Source organism: Fusarium sambucinum, chromosome IV (genome assembly GCF_050947815.1).
Source record: "Fusarium sambucinum isolate potato_lamoka chromosome IV, whole genome shotgun sequence".
In the NCBI taxonomy this organism is placed as follows: domain Eukaryota; kingdom Fungi; phylum Ascomycota; class Sordariomycetes; order Hypocreales; family Nectriaceae; genus Fusarium; species Fusarium sambucinum.
This window is the reverse complement of record NC_139291.1, coordinates 4,673,028-4,689,532: the sequence shown is the minus strand read 5'-3', so window position 1 is coordinate 4,689,532 and position 16,505 is coordinate 4,673,028. Positions and strand designations below refer to the sequence as shown.

General features: G+C 48.8%; 6 protein-coding genes across 6 annotated transcripts; 3 read left to right on the top strand and 3 right to left on the bottom strand.

Annotated features, from left to right (window-relative positions):
- Nucleotides 1-1,292: 1,292 nt before the first annotated feature.
- FSST1_001583 (myosin 2) lies at nucleotides 1,293-6,387 on the top strand (the record flags this gene model as incomplete). The annotated part of the gene is made up of 7 exons (XM_083227490.1): nucleotides 1,293-1,427; nucleotides 1,505-1,637; nucleotides 1,701-1,890; nucleotides 1,939-5,788; nucleotides 5,838-5,911; nucleotides 5,960-6,174; nucleotides 6,233-6,387. The coding sequence occupies 7 exons, from the start codon at nucleotides 1,293-1,295 to the stop codon at nucleotides 6,385-6,387; spliced, it is 4,752 nt and encodes a 1,583-aa protein (XP_083091765.1).
- A 476-nt stretch (nucleotides 6,388-6,863) lies between these two features.
- Nucleotides 6,864-7,535, top strand: FSST1_001582 (nucleoside-triphosphatase; the record flags this gene model as incomplete). Its single annotated transcript, XM_083227489.1, has 3 exons — nucleotides 6,864-7,052; nucleotides 7,135-7,280; nucleotides 7,343-7,535. 3 exons carry the CDS (start codon nucleotides 6,864-6,866, stop codon nucleotides 7,533-7,535), a joined length of 528 nt encoding a protein of 175 aa, XP_083091764.1.
- A 362-nt stretch (nucleotides 7,536-7,897) lies between these two features.
- Nucleotides 7,898-8,662, top strand: FSST1_001581 (inosine triphosphate pyrophosphatase-like protein; the record flags this gene model as incomplete). The annotated part of the gene is made up of 5 exons (XM_083227488.1): nucleotides 7,898-8,068; nucleotides 8,131-8,204; nucleotides 8,255-8,399; nucleotides 8,451-8,521; nucleotides 8,569-8,662. The coding sequence occupies 5 exons, from the start codon at nucleotides 7,898-7,900 to the stop codon at nucleotides 8,660-8,662; spliced, it is 555 nt and encodes a 184-aa protein (XP_083091763.1).
- Nucleotides 8,663-8,679: 17 nt separating this feature from the next.
- FSST1_001580 (peptidase family C78-domain-containing protein) lies at nucleotides 8,680-10,497 on the bottom strand (the record flags this gene model as incomplete). Its single annotated transcript, XM_083227487.1, has 9 exons — nucleotides 8,680-8,707; nucleotides 8,762-8,972; nucleotides 9,027-9,178; nucleotides 9,232-9,263; nucleotides 9,317-9,528; nucleotides 9,590-9,694; nucleotides 9,745-9,835; nucleotides 9,889-10,356; nucleotides 10,429-10,497. 9 exons carry the CDS (start codon nucleotides 10,495-10,497, stop codon nucleotides 8,680-8,682), a joined length of 1,368 nt encoding a protein of 455 aa, XP_083091762.1.
- A 1,436-nt stretch (nucleotides 10,498-11,933) lies between these two features.
- Nucleotides 11,934-12,639, bottom strand: FSST1_001579 (protein RHB1; the record flags this gene model as incomplete). The annotated part of the gene is made up of 3 exons (XM_083227486.1): nucleotides 11,934-12,173; nucleotides 12,238-12,506; nucleotides 12,588-12,639. 3 exons carry the CDS (start codon nucleotides 12,637-12,639, stop codon nucleotides 11,934-11,936), a joined length of 561 nt encoding a protein of 186 aa, XP_083091761.1.
- A 770-nt stretch (nucleotides 12,640-13,409) lies between these two features.
- On the bottom strand, nucleotides 13,410-15,848 carry FSST1_001578 (WAPL family protein; the record flags this gene model as incomplete). The annotated part of the gene is made up of 2 exons (XM_083227485.1): nucleotides 13,410-13,667; nucleotides 13,725-15,848. 2 exons carry the CDS (start codon nucleotides 15,846-15,848, stop codon nucleotides 13,410-13,412), a joined length of 2,382 nt encoding a protein of 793 aa, XP_083091760.1.
- Between the last annotated feature and the right edge of the window lie 657 nt (nucleotides 15,849-16,505).

The window sequence follows — 16,505 nt, the reverse complement described above, 5'->3', positions numbered from 1 at the left end:
TTTAACCAATGGTTGTTCCATCTAAACTATGTTGATAGCGCTGTTCCTTATTAATCCTGCAAAGACCCGTTTTACTCACCTGAATTCATGCTTGAGCTCCTCTACACTGTAACTATATCGGATGTGAAGCTGTATCAGACAGTGTGACTATGATCTCGGAGTGTTTGATCGCCAATGCCAATTAATAAAGGGGGCTGCGGCAAAGTGCCTTTTCTCATGGTACGTCAGCTCTAGTGAGCCCCGAAAAGAAGCTTCTTTGTCCCCCCCAAATTGATAAAGGTAATTGTAAAATACCCTCGAGCCTTGAGAATGTCGAACCGGTTAGCATAACACAGTGTCGACTCAAAATCGAGAGGATTTGTCGGTCTCGCTTGTCCTCACCCCAGATCGAGCAAGGACAGGACAAGGCCAAAGTTGCGGACGGGTCGGCCCCTCATTGGTTCGCGGGATCATCCAGGTAGAGAGCCTAGAAAGCCCCTAATCGTTACGACGACAGCCAGGAGCATCCAGGAACTGAGGCTGGATGACTGTCGTAGGGTTGGATGTACCTCATGCGGTGAAGCACTGGCAAAAAGTAGGCGTGAATGAACCCCTAGGTACTCGATCGGTCTAACAGTCAGTGCCCCGCCCCCCCTGTTCTCCAACGTGCCCCGTGCGGCTGCAGTCTCCAGTATCCGTCCGGCCCTTTGAATCAAATCCAGGAGAGAGAGAAACGCGTGCTGGCATCACCGCATCCATAACTTTTGACTTTCTTCAAGGTCTCTCGTTTTGCCTTTAACTTTTTCAATCTTGCTCGACCTCTTTGTCGGCGAGTGTTTTTGTCTTGTGTGGAAAGAAAACTATCTTTCTTTCGCCCTTGCCTTGCCTTGCCTTGCCTTGCCTTGCCTTGCCTTGCCTTGTTTTGCCTTTGGGCTACCTTACTACAGGGTCCTTTCCCATCCAATAAATACTTCCAGCTGCTTGGATTACGGGGCACCGGTGTACCGTACCCAAAAGCTCATATCCATCCAGCGACTTGCGCAAAGCATCCAACAGCCATTCGACCGCACACTTCAACGAGCGTGCCGGTTGTTTGCATTGATTAACGCCCCTTTACGTTTATCAGAAGCGACGTTTCCAACGACTATATCCCTCTCCGGCAGGCCGTGTTTCTCTGCACCACTGTTGGCGAATATATGCATCCCACCGCCATTCAGCCCCTTGGTACCAATTACCCCGATACCGCTTCGACATAGTCGCCTTTATCTTTTACCTTAATACACGCCGGCCTTGCGCTCGGTAATACCGCCATCATGGCATCAGCCTACGAGGTTGGCACAAGGGCATGGCAGCCAGACGCTGCTGAAGGTTGGGTGGCTTCAGAGCTCGTCAACAAGACAGTTGATGGCTCCAAGGTCAAGCTGACCTTCCAGCTCGAAAATGGAGATGTGAGTTTACATTGGCTTCCTTTGGTTGTACCAGGTATCTCTTTGCAACATGTATACTGACTGTATCTCCCTGTTAGACCAAAGATATTGAGGTGTCTGCAGAGGCAGTCCAAAGCGGAAGCGACCCTTCTCTGCCACCCTTGATGAACCCGACAATGCTCGAAGCCAGCGACGATCTTACAAATCTGTCCCATCTTAATGAACCTGCTGGTATGTCCCTCGCTGAACCTTGATCCACCAGAAACCAGCATAACTGATGCTGACACCGTCCAGTCCTGCAGGCTATCAAGCTACGATACTTGCAGAAGGAAATTTACACTTACAGTGGTATCGTCCTTATTGCTACGAACCCGTTTGCGCGAGTCGATTCTCTCTATGTACCCGGCATGGTTCAGGTTTATGCTGGAAGACAGCGAGCGACACAAGCGCCCCATTTGTTTGCTATTGCTGAGGAGGCCTTTATGTAAGAGTGCGCTTCCGTCGTCTAGCTTCCTCTACTAACTTGCTCTAGTGACATGATTCGCGACAATAAAAACCAGACCGTTGTCGTTTCCGGAGAGTCTGGTGCTGGTAAAACTGTCAGCGCCAAGTACATCATGCGATACTTTGCCACTAGAGAGTCTCCCGACAACCCTGGCGGGCGATCCAAGCGAGGTTCCGAGTCTATGAGCGAGACAGAAGAGCAGATCCTTGCGACCAACCCTATCATGGAAGCGTTCGGTAACGCTAAGACGACTCGAAACGACAATTCCTCACGATTTGGAAAGTACATTGAGATCATGTTCGACGACGAGACGAATATTATCGGCGCAAAGATTAGAACATACCTTTTGGAGCGTTCTCGATTGGTTTTCCAGCCCCTCAAGGAGCGTAACTACCATATCTTCTACCAGCTCATTGCTGGTGCATCCGACCAGCAGCGAGAGGAGCTTGGTCTTCTACCCATTGAGGAGTTTGAATACTTGAACCAAGGAAACTGCCCGACAATTGATGGTGTCGACGATAAGGCTGAATTTGAGGCAACCCAAAAGTCGCTGTCAACCATTGGTGTGACGAACGAGCAGCAGGCAGACATCTTCAAATTGTTGGCAGGTCTTCTGCACCTTGGAAACGTCAAGATCACTGCCTCGCGCAACGACAGTGTATTGGCTCCCAACGAGCCTTCTTTGGAGAAGGCTTGTGATATTCTTGGTGTTAAGGCTGAAGAGTTCTCAAGATGGATTATCAAGAAGCAACTCATTACTCGTGGCGAAAAGATCACCTCGAATCTGAGTCAAGCACAGGCTATTGTTGTCCGAGATTCCGTCGCCAAGTTCATTTACTCGAGTATGTTCGACTGGCTTGTTGATATTATCAATACGAGTCTGGCTTCTGACGATGTGTTGAGTCGAGTCACATCCTTCATTGGTGTTTTGGATATTTATGGTTTCGAACACTTCGCCAAGAACTCTTTTGAGCAGTTCTGTATTAACTACGCCAACGAGAAGCTGCAGCAAGAGTTTAACCAGCACGTCTTCAAGCTAGAGCAGGAAGAATACCTTCGGGAACAGATTGACTGGACGTTCATTGACTTCTCCGATAACCAGCCCTGTATCGACTTGATCGAGGGTAAGTTAGGTATCCTGTCTCTGCTTGACGAGGAGTCTCGACTTCCCATGGGATCTGATGAGCAGTTTGTCACCAAGCTCCATCACAACTTCACCCCCGACAAGTCCAAGTTTTATAAGAAGCCTAGGTTCGGAAAATCAGCCTTCACTGTTTGCCATTATGCCATCGATGTTACCTACGAGTCCGAGGGCTTCATCGAGAAGAACCGAGATACTGTTCCTGATGAGCACATGGCTGTCTTGCGCGCCTCAAGCAACGAGTTCCTCAAGACTGTTTTGGACGCTGCAACCGCTGTACGAGAGAAGGATGCCGCCTCTTCCAGCTCCAACGCTGTTAAGCCCGCTGCTGGTAGGAAGATCGGCGTGGCTGTCAACAGAAAACCCACACTGGGAGGTATTTTCCGATCATCGCTCATTGAGCTTATGAGCACAATCAACAACACCGATGTTCACTATATCCGATGTATCAAGCCTAACGAGGCTAAGGAGGCTTGGAAGTTCGAGGGACCCATGGTTCTCAGCCAGCTGCGTGCTTGTGGTGTTCTCGAGACTGTCCGTATTAGTTGTGCTGGTTATCCTACTCGTTGGACATATGAAGAGTTTGCTCTTCGTTACTACATGTTGGTGAGGTCTGACGGATGGACTTCAGAGATCCGTGAGATGGCAGATGCTATCCTTAAGAAGGCTCTCGGAACAAGTACCGGTAAGGGCCTGGACAAGTACCAGCTTGGTCTCACCAAGATTTTCTTCCGGGCTGGTATGCTTGCCTTCTTGGAGAATCTACGCACAACCAGGCTCAATGAATGTGCTATCATGATTCAGAAGAACCTTAGAGCCAAGTACTACCGACAACGTTACCTCGAGGCTCGTGAAGCCATTATCCTTACACAGTCTGCAATCAGGTCATGGAAGGCCAGGAAGCAGGCTAACGAGCTCCGCACCGTTAAGGCTGCTATTTCCATCCAACGTGTATGGAGGGGATACAAGCAGCGCAAGTTCTACCTTGAGTTCCGAAGGGATATGGTCTTGTTCGAGTCAATTGCGAAGGGATACCTACGACGAAAGACCATCTTGGAGGAGCGTCTTGGTAATGCTGCTCTCAAGATCCAGCGTTCTTGGCGATCAAGGAGGCAGTTGAAGGAGTGGAGGCAGTACCGTAAGAAGGTCGTCCTTATTCAGAGCCTGTGGCGCGGAAGAAAGGCTCGAAAGGAATATAAGACAATTCGTGAAGAGGCTCGTGACTTGAAGCAGATCTCTTACAAGCTTGAAAACAAGGTTGTTGAGCTGACGCAGTCCCTCGGTTCTATGAAGGAAAGGAACAAGGGTCTTGCGTCTCAGGTTGAGAACTACGAAGGACAGATCAAGTCATGGAAGAAGAGACACAACGACCTTGAGGCACGAACAAAGGAGCTCCAAACGGAGGCTAACCAGGCTGGTATCGCTGTCGCACGACTACAAGCGATGGAGGACGAGATGAAGAAACTTCAAGTCGCCTTCGACGAGTCGACCGCCAACATCAAGAGAATGCAAGAGGAGGAGAGAGAGCTCCGAGAGTCTCTCAGGTTAACCAACACAGAATTGGAGACAGCGAAGAGATCAAGTACTCAACACGAGAAGGACAACATGAGTCTGAGACAGGAGTTGGAGTCTCTCAGAGACGCCCTCGAGCTGGCTCGAAGGAATGCGCCTATCAACGGAGAACTTGCCAACGGGACAACACCTGGAGCCACAGTGCCTTCTGGCCTCATCAATCTTGTCGCCTCAAAGAAGCCTAAGCGTCGCAGCGCAGGCGCAGAACCACGAGAGCTTGATCGTTTCAGCGGCACCTACAACCCCCGACCAGTTTCCATGGCTGTTACTGGCACAGCCCATCGTCAGAACCTTTCTGGTTCGACCTTCCTACCTGGCGTCGATAATATCGAAATGGAACTCGAGACGCTTCTCGCAGACGAGGATGGCCTTAACGAGGAGGTGACAATGGGACTCATCCGAAACCTCAAGATCCCCTCCCCTAGCACTACACCACCTCCTTCAGACAAGGAAGTATTGTTCCCTTCATACCTCATCAACTTGGTCACATCAGAAATGTGGAACAACGGCTTCGTGAAGGAGTCTGAGCGTTTCTTGGCCAACGTGATGCAGTCCATCCAGCAGGAGGTTATGCAGCATGATGGTGACGAGGCTATCAACCCCGGCGCCTTCTGGCTGTCAAACGTGCACGAGATGCTGTCCTTCGTGTTCCTTGCTGAGGATTGGTACGAGGCTCAGAAGTCGGACAACTATGAGTACGACCGACTTTTGGAGATCGTCAAGCACGATCTTGAGAGCTTGGAATTTAACATCTACCACACTTGGATGAAGGTGTTGAAGAAGAAGTTGCAGAAGATGATTATCCCTGCCATCATTGAGTCCCAGTCTCTCCCTGGTTTCGTTACCAACGAAAGCAGCCGATTCTTGGGCAAGCTTCTTCAGTCGAACTCAACCCCCGCTTACAGCATGGACAACCTCCTCAGCCTGCTCAACAGCGTCTTCCGTGCGATGAAGGCCTACTACCTGGAGGACTCCATCATTACGCAGACCATTACTGAACTCCTCAAGTTGGTTGGTGTGACAGCATTCAACGACTTGCTGATGCGAAGAAACTTCCTCTCCTGGAAGCGTGGTCTTCAGATTAACTACAACATCACTCGTATTGAGGAATGGTGCAAGAGCCACGACATGCCCGAGGGCACGCTCCAGCTGGAGCATCTGATGGTAAGTCACCCCGCCAAGTGTTTTAAGATTTGTGCTAACCATTATACAGCAAGCAACCAAGCTTCTTCAACTCAAGAAGGCCACCCTGAATGACATAGAAATCATTCAGGACATTTGCTGGATGTAAGTACTATGAGATGTTTGTTCTATACTTCATACTGACGACTACAGGCTTTCACCAAACCAGATCCAGAAGCTGCTCAACCAATACCTGGTTGCCGATTACGAGCAGCCCATCAACGGCGAGATCATGAAGGCAGTTGCCTCACGTGTAACTGAGAAGAGCGACGTTCTTCTCCTCCAAGCCGTCGATATGGACGACAGCGGCCCTTACGAGATCGCCGAGCCTCGAGTCATTACTGCGCTCGAGACTTATACACCTTCTTGTAAGTTGCTTCTCGGACGAGTCACTTTACATGTAATCTGAAACTAACACCTTCACAGGGCTCCAAACTCCTCGCCTAAAGAGGCTGGCCGAGATTGTCTCAGCACAAGCCATCGCACAGCAGGAGAAGCTGGACTACACAGATGGCGAAGAGTACGAGAACGGCCATCAGCATGAGCTCGAGGGTGTTGATGAGGTGGAAGTAGAGCAGTAAAGAGATAATGAAGCAGGTTTAGTCATTTCGAACGCACATAAGGGATAGAAGCCGCATTTTCAGGGTGTTTGATGTCGAATTTTCTAATGGCGGCGTGTAGTGTAACTGAAAACAGATCTGAGGTCATTCACATTGTATCTGGAAGGCGTCATGTATATAGAGCGGGACCTTGGCTCCCCCTTCTCCGCAAGTCGATGAGGGCGTTTGGGCTCGGCTCTATCTTTGTGAGACGAGATACGGCCGTATTGGAGAGACGATAGTACGAAGCGATATCGTGGTTATTTGTTCACTTACTTTTTGTCTCTATTCTTGTGATTGTTTGACGATGTTGAAAAAAGTTGGCTATGATGCAACTATCGAGACTTTTGGCCCCTTTAGTCGCATGCACGGGTCCGTACCTACAATTTGGAAATACATCTAAATGCTGTCCCGTCAATCTCTGCATCAATAAACGACATAAACAAAAGTTTACCAAAATGACATCTCGAAAATCGCCTAATATCATCATCACAGGCACGCCTGGTGTTGGAAAGACGACTCATTGCGAGAGTCTCGCTGAACAAACTGGCCTGCGTCACCTCTCAGTCAACCAGGTTGTGAAGGATAAGGAGTGCCATGAAGGATGGAGCGATGAGTTCCACAGCTGGATCGTGGATGAAGACAAGGCAAGTTGTTTGTTATTCTACTATTTTGATCAGACTCAGGATTTGTGAGTCACTGTTAAAACACAGACTAACATCATCACAGCTGCTTGATGCTATTGAGGACGATGTCAAGGCTGGTGGATGCATCATTGATTGGCACGCATGTGATCTTTTCCCTCAGAGCTGGATAGATCTAGTTGTGGTTCTACGAGTTGATTCTTCGACGCTCTATGACCGTCTCACAGCAAGGTACGTGGTGATCATCATGAAAGCTCTTTCAGGCTTTGGCTAATCACATTTTTTGCTTACAGAAACTATCCTGATTCCAAGCTTCAAGAGAACCTTGACTCTGAAATCATGGAGGTTCTTCTCCAGGAAGCGCATGAGGCATTCGATCAAGAGATTGTCATAGAGTTGACAAGCAACAATTCAGATGAAATGGACACAAACATTGATCGCATAGTTGCTTGGCTCGACCAATGGAAGAAGGACAACAGCGAATAAGAGGGTTCTTCTAAAAGCAAGTTTGAGGAGAAACAAATTCGCTTCAGGAGTTTATAACTACGTTGAGGCCTGGACTACGGTTACGGTATGGATGGATATGGGTTGGTGAAAATAGATTTTTGATAAAAGCCTAGGGCAGGCTACGTTATGAATTGACATGAATCGTTTAAGAAGGTTCATACCGGACAAGTGCATATTTTATCGCACAGTGGGGTGTGGCCCTTTGTTCAGCTTGGTGACTCTCAGCTTCTATCGCTATCTCTCTTGACTATCGTGCCTTTTCTCTTGTTTGGATCAGCAAAAATTTGTTATATCATTCACCTCCGATTCTAGGCTATTCGACTCTGCTAAAGCACTCAAAAATGGCGGCACACAAAGTCAACTTCATCACCGGCAACGCTAACAAGTTGACCGAGGTCAAGGCCATCCTTGAGCCTGAAATCGAGGTCCTCAGCCAGCCCATTGATCTCGAGGAGATGCAGGGCACGCTTGAGGAGGTCACAGAGTCAAAGTGCCGTAGAGCAGCTGAGTTGGTATGGAAATGTTTATTTTACAGTCACTGGAAAAAAAACCATGGCTAACAACTAGTGTACAGGTAAAAGGCCCAGTACTGGTTGAGGATACTGCCCTATGCTACAATGCCCTCAGTGGTCTTCCCGGAGTCTACATGTAAGATGAACTCGCTATGTAAAAAATCAAAATGTTAATACCCAAATAAGCAAGTGGTTCATGACTTCGATCGGTCACCAGGGCTTGAACAACCTACTGGCTGCTTACACTGATAAGTCCGCTGAAGCCGTCTGCACATTCGGTTACTGCGCTGGACCCGGCGAGAAGGTCATCCTTTTCCAGGGTCGATGTCCCGTATGATATCTCCAAGTTCTTCTACCACGGCTACGCTGACAATTTTCGCAGGGCAAGATTGTGCCTCCCCGAGGACCACCTGCTTTCGGATGGGATGCCGTCTTTGAATACGAGGGTCAAACGTGAGTAGAACACAGCAAAAGATTTTGTTCTCCGCTGACCTTTACAGATTTGCCGAAATGGAAAAGGCGGAGAAAAACAAGATCTCTCATCGAGGTCGCGCGTTGACCAAGCTTCAGGCTTGGTTCAAGGACCAGCAGTAAGCCGATCTTACAATGAACTATGCCACAGAAGCATATCTTGTGAGACTGTACGCCCATAAGTATGAATTATGAGATAAATACAAGGACGAGGCAACTTACTAGAGCACTTCGTATTCATTGTATTTACGGAAGTAGTGCGAACCGCGACGATATGGCTTCACAAGTCCGTCGACGGAAGAGGATTTTAGTCGAACTGTCTTCCCGACGAGGTTTTTGATCTTAGTAGAATCGTGAAAGCTGGGGTCGAATACCAAGAGGTTTGTGTGGCCGTCCATCTGCTTCTCAAACCCGACAATGGTCAAAGAATGTCCTGTTCCAACTACTTAGCACCTCACTTCTTTGCGGACGGCCCTGAACATCTTACCTGGATGCTGAAGATAGATCGGTGGCAGGTTGGTGCAATGAATGCGGTCCTCTACGCTGGTGATGCCTCCTTGAAAGTATCGCTCAATAGCCTCAAAGAGGTACTGCTTGGACTTGCCGCGTTCTGGATCCTTGAATGCTTGAACTGAGCAACTGCTCATGATTAGCTATATTGTAATGCCAGATGGAGTGTAGTTCCGACTCACGGTATCTTTAGGTTGAGGAATACAGCCTGCGCCTGTTATTTGTAAGTCAATCACATCTATAGATGTAGGGATGTGGGATACATACCTCTGGTGTGCCAATATATTTCCGTGTTCCCTTGATACCTCCTGTTTCTGCTCTGCCCTGAGCATTGATACCGTTGTCCCAAGCGTTCTCGATTAAGTCTTGGATCTGGAATATGCTAGGAAAGCTGCTGCCAAAGTGGTTTGAACCTTCGGATTTAGCAGAGATGATGTGGGATGTGAGCATCTGGATGTTTCGATAACCACAGAAACCACCTGGGCTTGTTAGATACCCTGACTCTGAAATTATGCACAGTCATGGACGGTAGAATCTCACCCTCTTGCCTTAGTTTGGAAACATGCTGCACAGCAGATTGGCAGAGGTAGGCATATTGGGTTGAAGGGCTCTGTTCGAGGAGTTGACTTAGAACAGGCAAAACATCTATCGTTCTTGTCAGATGTTGTTCTCAAGCCGCACTGAGGTATACTCACCATTATTAACAATGTGGCCCTCATCGTGCAGGAGATCTATGAGCCATAGCGGCATTTTTTTCTCGTGCGCAAATCTGCCGAGCTCAGATTTCTGCATCAAAGTTAGTTCACTGACGCCAAACCATCTATAACGAATTCACGTACTCCCAGCTGACCAGGCCTTCGACGTCGTTCTCCATTCTTAGACTGAGATGAAGAGCCTCTGTCGGGACTCTTACTTATGCCAGCGTCTTCCCTCTTGGTTTTGTGGCGAGTGCGACTACTGCTGCTGCTACTATCACGGCTGTGGCTCGACCTACTGTTGTTTCCTATGAACAAATCTTTCCATGCCTGGATAGTGCTAGCCTTCTTGTTCTTGCGAGAGCTTCCCCTAGTCGGCGTAGCAGGTTTTCGAGGTACAGCCGGAGCCTGTTCCGCGACAGGCTCACGCGCAGGCTCGGGCTCGGGCTCGGGCGTGGCACCCTGCGCTTCAAGCTCATGGAGCTCCAGGTGGTAAGCTAGCTCATCAGGTTGGAGGATCTCACCGCAACCGTCTTCAGGGCACGTGAAAGGGGCCTCGGTGTGGGTGGAAAGCTGATGTTCACCGTCTGGGTGATGTCTCTCGATATGCTGCTAGTCAAGGGGGATCTGTCTTAGTCTCAACTCCCAAGGAAATCAGCTGTTGGAGGATCGGCGAGGACACACTGAAACAATTTCATTTCCTCCTTGTTCGGGCACAAAGCCACAGAAGGGGCAAGGATCTGACACAGGCATTGAGAGGGCTGACTCTCTTATCCGGTTCGTATGGAGATTGATAGATAAAAAAAAGACTGACTATTTGTGTGAAGGAACGAAAGCAGAAACGGAGAATACAAAAGATAAGATATTCCGTCTACAATTTTAGGAGTGTGCAGTCGTTGTCGCAGTCTTTGTGTGTTCAATGTAAAGAACAAAGAACAAAGAAATGTGCTGTGTTTAGGCTTGGGCTTGAGCGCGGTGAGATGTCAAAGTTGAGGCTGTGAATGGTGGCACACGTACGCACTTTTCTCTGTCTAGGCCTTACAAGGCCTGAATCATTAGTTTCTGTAGACAGGAGAGATGCAAATCGCCCAACAATGACCATTACCGCTGACTTGTCCAGAAACTATTAACTTCCTATAGTACTTACTTACTGTTCCATTAAATTCATCACCGCCAACTGACAAAACCACATGGCTCAACGAGAATCCAACTAGTGCCTAGACTATGTCTAGACAGCTGGTGGTATTGTCCCTGTCCCTCTCGGATGTTACCCTGGGTCAACTAACGCACCTCCGATAGCGGGGCCGTCCGAATAGAGTCAAGAGTATTTTCTGTTTGAATCGTGCATTTCACTTTCACATGATGGACCAATGTTTTTAGTGACGCAGTGCAGACCGCTCGGAGAAGAGAAGACTAACAAGTTCAGAAACAAGGTATCGCAAATTGTTGGGAACCAATTGTCTAGCGAGCTGTCAATCTAACTTGGGCTGACCCGGCCTGACCTAGCCTGGCACCGAGAGGTTGGTGCCTCTAGATTCATTCTAGAAACCATGCCCAGGTACTCTGTACGTATCGGTAGTTGCACATCTTTGCATCCTTGCAAGTACCATTTTGCGCCAAGGTCAACATGTCAGTCAGTCATTCGAGGCTGGTCATGAATCAGTACACACACCATTAATACGAGTCAGACAACAGACACAAAAGAGACTGAGAGAGAGAGAGAGAGAGAGAGAGAGAGAGACAGAGACAGAAAATTTCCAAGAGTGAACCCAAAACCCTGACCCGTTGATTTGAACCATATATACTCTAGTTGCAAAGGCAAGCAAAACGTGAAAGCAAAGCAAAGCAAAGCAAGGATCCAAGCTGTACATAGTACTGTACTGTGCGTGCCACTTGCAACGGAGAATTTAACCAAAAGAGGGTGCTCATTCGCACATGGCATGGCATAGCCCGTGTCCTGTCCGTCCTGTCGTATCCTGTCTGTGTCTGCCCTATCCCCGACCCAAGTCGCCTTGTGCCCCTGTAACCTCGTGGAACGATAAGGTCTCAGTCATTGTCTGGCGCCGGCTGGATTGAACTGAACTGAACTTGATTTGTGGACCGCCCCGCGGCCCCAAATCAAGTTAACCATTGTGATCGTGATGATCTGGCAGAATGTGTGCATCTGGTGAAGCATTTTCGGTCCCTCTTTACATCAGAATGCAGTTGCTCTTGGCTGGTGCCTCGCCGGGGTTCTGCGACTTTTCGATCTGTCCGATCAAGAGCTCGAAGGCCTTGCCAACGTTCTCGTTGTATCGCGCGCTCGCCTCGGTCCAGCCGCATTGTATCTTTTCGGAGAGCTTCTGTCCATCTTCGGGAGTGACCTGTCGTTGCTCGGGTCGCAAATCGCTCTTGTTGCCGACAATGCAGATGGGAACGGAGTCAGTGCCCTAGACGACGAGGATTGTGGTTAGCTTGTTTGGGTACCTTGCTCGCATAAGCGAAAACACTCACCAAGTGGTTAAGAATCTTCTCACGGATGACCTGGACCATTTCGAAAGAGGGCAGTGATGACACTGAGTAGACGAGCATGTAGCCATGAATACCGATGAAATGCTTGGAGTTGAGAATGCTGTACTCGTCCTGGCCTGCTGTATCGACGATTTCGGTCGAGTAGTCCTGTCCCTTGTACTTGATCATTTTGCTGAAAGTGTTCTCGATCGTGGGATAGTAGCTGTCGACAAAGTGGCCATCAACGAATCGTACCGCTAGAGACGACTTGCCTGTTGATTCATCCCGTCAGCGAATTGAACCATGGTAGAAAACATGATTGTGTAAAGCCATCAATGGGCCAAATTACTCACCGACGGAGCGGCTGCCGACAATAGCGACCTTTCTTTGCTTGGGAGAAGGCATGGTGCAACAGCGTCAAGTTGTAGATGAAGGAGGAGTGAAACAAAGTTTAAACTGCTGTCTTGATTGTTAAACGTCGTGTGATGATGCAGACGTTGGGGGCGTACAGAAAGTCAGATCAACAGCGGAGTGACGGGACAAGAAAAAAGAAGACAGGATGAATTAGTAGAAACGAATGCTGTTGATGACGATGTGGAAAGAGAATGCGAGTGTATGATGTTGTAACTTGGTAGAAAGACCTGGAACTTGAGGTGCACGTTAAAGTCGAATGCAACTAACTACAAGTACTACTGGCTGTGCTAATAAATGCCAAACCATGGAAGGCCAAGCCTGAAGAGTGACGGAACTTCCTGAAAGTCATCCATTCCTGATGAGATCCAATCCAATCCAATAGCAGGACACACCCCCACCGGATCTGCTCCCTCCCCTCCAAAGTCGAGCCCCTCCCCCTCCCTTTTACATCATACCTTTTTAGGCGTGACGCCCTCTTCACTGTTACAATGCATAAAATCATAACTACATATGCATTCGGGGAAGCTATAACCGTACATCCGGAGGCACGGGTATAGCTTCCCCGAATTTTGACAAAAGATATCAGCAATAATACTGCAACCCTCCGGGTCTTGTCTAGATAGCGATTTTGATTTCATTTAGACCTTTTTTGTCTAAGAACTGTCCGAGCAGTGGTCCAGCCATATCCTATGATATAAGCTAAAAAAGAATCGTATTCAGAACATAGTCCCCAAGTCCTCATCCCTTATCCCTGTAGTCCATTAATGTCGTTGCCGTCGTTGTTGTAAGTCGTTGACAAGTCCTTCCAGCTCAGTCACCCTGTTATCCACCTCTCTGTACACGTCGATAAACTCTTTTATCGACCCAATAAGGCTCGTAAGCCCTTGGCTTCCTGCCTGCTCTGCAAATCGTTGCCGGGCCGCGTCTACCAGAGACAGATAGCCCAGCAAGATGGAAAGATAGCCAAAAGCCACGCCGAGCTTTGCTACACCTGGCTTCAAGTTTTCTTCTGAAGCAGCCTTGATCATATATGTTAGCTGTACATCCATCAAAACCATTGGGCTGTGTAGTTTTACCTTTTGCACCAGAGCCTGGTTTTGCAAGTATACTGCCACCAGGCCATCCAGTTGCTCACCATCCATATTCTCTCGTGCAGGTGCACATCGTTCTAGTACGTTGATGCCCACGCCAAGTACGAGCAAAAGTCCATCATAAGTTTCTTCCTTTAGGCGTTGGTTGCTCATAGTGTCCATGGCCGCAGTGAATCCAGAGAGGATAGCTTTTGAAAGACTCGACAAGAGAAGCCTATCGCTAAAGGCTGCTGCTCCATGTGTTGTGTTGGACATGTTGATTGACAATTTGAGGGTTGCTGTCTCGACATCGCCAGGTTTCTCTGGCCATTGCTGTAAACTGTTTTCTAGAATGCGAGCCACATGGTGCGTCTGCTGCGCAACCCAGGAGATCTCATTTCCGTCATTCATTGTCAGTCCCGACTGTGATGCCAAAATCGATACCGCAAGAGCCAACGTCGCGTCAGTTCTTGGATTTGCGCTCGCACAGTTTCCAATGATAACATCGAGATCATTTTCAACGTCCTTGACAACCACCGATGAATGCATCGCATCGATTTGTTGACATACAATGTTCAATAATTGCAGCGCAAGCGTTTGTGGCGAGAGCTTCTCAGAGCGCCGCCCATACCAAACGTTCAACTTTGTGAGATTATTTTTCACCTCGTGGAGTGAGTTTCTGGTTGTCTTGGAAAGCCTCATCTTGCCGGCAGCAATCTCGTCAATATCTTCGGGCACCCGCAGAAGTACACTGAGCAGCTCCCCAAGCCCGTCGCTGACGAGCTGCTGTAGTAAGTGGGCTGCAGGGCTGAAGTTGAGAAATGTGACGAGAACAGCTGACAGGGCGAATCCGCTTATAACGTCCTTTTCTTGTCCGATATTGGCGGCGACTTTATCGCGCGTTGCGTGGTCCCGAAATTGGCTGATGAATTCTTTGCGCTGTAGCCTCTGGGAAAGCTCCAACAGCGCGGTCCTCCTTAGGGAAGATGGAGTGCTGCTAGGGGTTCCTATCCGAGCAAGCAGATCCTCCATCTCATCGGCGAAGCGGTTGTTGGCCCCAGCTCGCCGTAGCTCATGCACGCTCTTAATGGCAGGTCGAATCATGTCATCTTCCATATCGTCGTCGTCGTCCATGGCGAAAGGATCAGGGTTGATAGGCTCTGGAGGTGTGGCCAAAAGCGCATCGAGCTCCTCTTCTGTAGTGGCCATTCCGATCCCCTGACTGGGCTCGCTGAGTTTTGAAGACGACTCGCTCAGAATTGACCGTGACTGGCCGTATGTATACTTGACTCGTCGCCCTTTGAGTGCTACTGCAGGGCGATTTCTCTGCCATATTGCGGAATCTTGTGAGTGATTTTGAGAGTTTTGCGATTGCGACTGTGATTGCGACTGTTGAGAAGGTGTTTCAACTTCGGTGCCTGTACCGCTGTTCGAACGTGAGAGAGGCCTGGCTTCCTCTGTTTCCTGGTCCGAATCTTCCGACTCCGTGTCTGCTCGTTGAGCCGCCAAAGCGTCGATCAATCGTGGACGTCGCTTTTTTGGTCTGGGCGGTTCATCGTCGCGATCTTTGAATACAGGTGGCGCAATTTTTGAGCTGACCTCAATCGTTGAAACATCAGATTTGCTTCGTGACAGAGGCCGAGATCGTGCAATCTTGTCTTTTGGGCTCTTTTTTGTGATCGGCGAGCGGCGGGCGGGCGCAGCAGCTTTCCCATCGTTCTCCGAGGTTCCTCCTAATGGCCGTGGCGCCAGCGTAGTCGTAGGATTCGTTTGTTTATGAATGATAGATGACGGTTCCTCGTCGATCGTTTCAGAAAGCGCAGCTTGTGGGCGCTTCCGTTTTCTCGTGTCCGTCGCTTCGCGCGTTTCTGCTTTGCGCTCTTCTCCAGATCTTGTACGGTTCGGTTCATCGAATCGACTATCAGCAGGTGATCGGGTTGATGGATCTGATACGGATCTCGGTAAAGATGGCTTTGATGGCTTTGTGGCAGATTCTGTTGCAGTTGACATAGAGAACGATTCGGCGGTTCGGAGGGGCATCGCGTCGCGCATAAAGCGCCTGCGGGAGGGTTTGCCATACGTCACAATCTTTCGCGGGATGGGCGCTGCTGGTCCATTTCGCGATGTCATAGCGGGCTTGATTTGGAGCGTGTGAGGAGAATGCGAATGAGGTTATGGTTGGATCGTGTCAGGTTATCTGACAAGGCCTATGATAGGTGATAGGACAATGTATGATGACGAAGAAAGGACCTTTGGCAGTACAAGGTCGACGGTTAGCTGCGTGAACCCTCCTTCGGTATTTGGCAACAGGCATGCAGCGTGTTGCTACAGGCGCAAGTACATTGAAAGAGATGAAAATGAGGAGACGTGAATAACACAAGAGGATGAATCGTTATAAATTCAGGGTCTTGTTAGTGATTCACAGCCAGGGAGGTTGCACATTTCCAATGTGGGCAGGTTTAGTGTAACCTCTACCTCTCCATTTAGCGGGTAGAGAGCTCGAGACACCTCCATAACAAAGATGATGCTAAAAGAGAGCTACATCTGAAACGGAATAAATAGAACAACAAAGGTCAATTGGTTGGACTTTGGTTACACAGCAGTATTCGATATATTCCCTCCGAAAAGCAACGGCATTACAACAATTGTTCTTCTTGCTTTATCTCCACTGTTATCAATGTATTTACTAACCTACTTGCTCTACTAACTAACATCAACCCTTGCAAACACTGGCGGTCTCCTCCGATATCCATTGTTCATGCTTGTAGGGTAGGGTCTTCCCCGCTG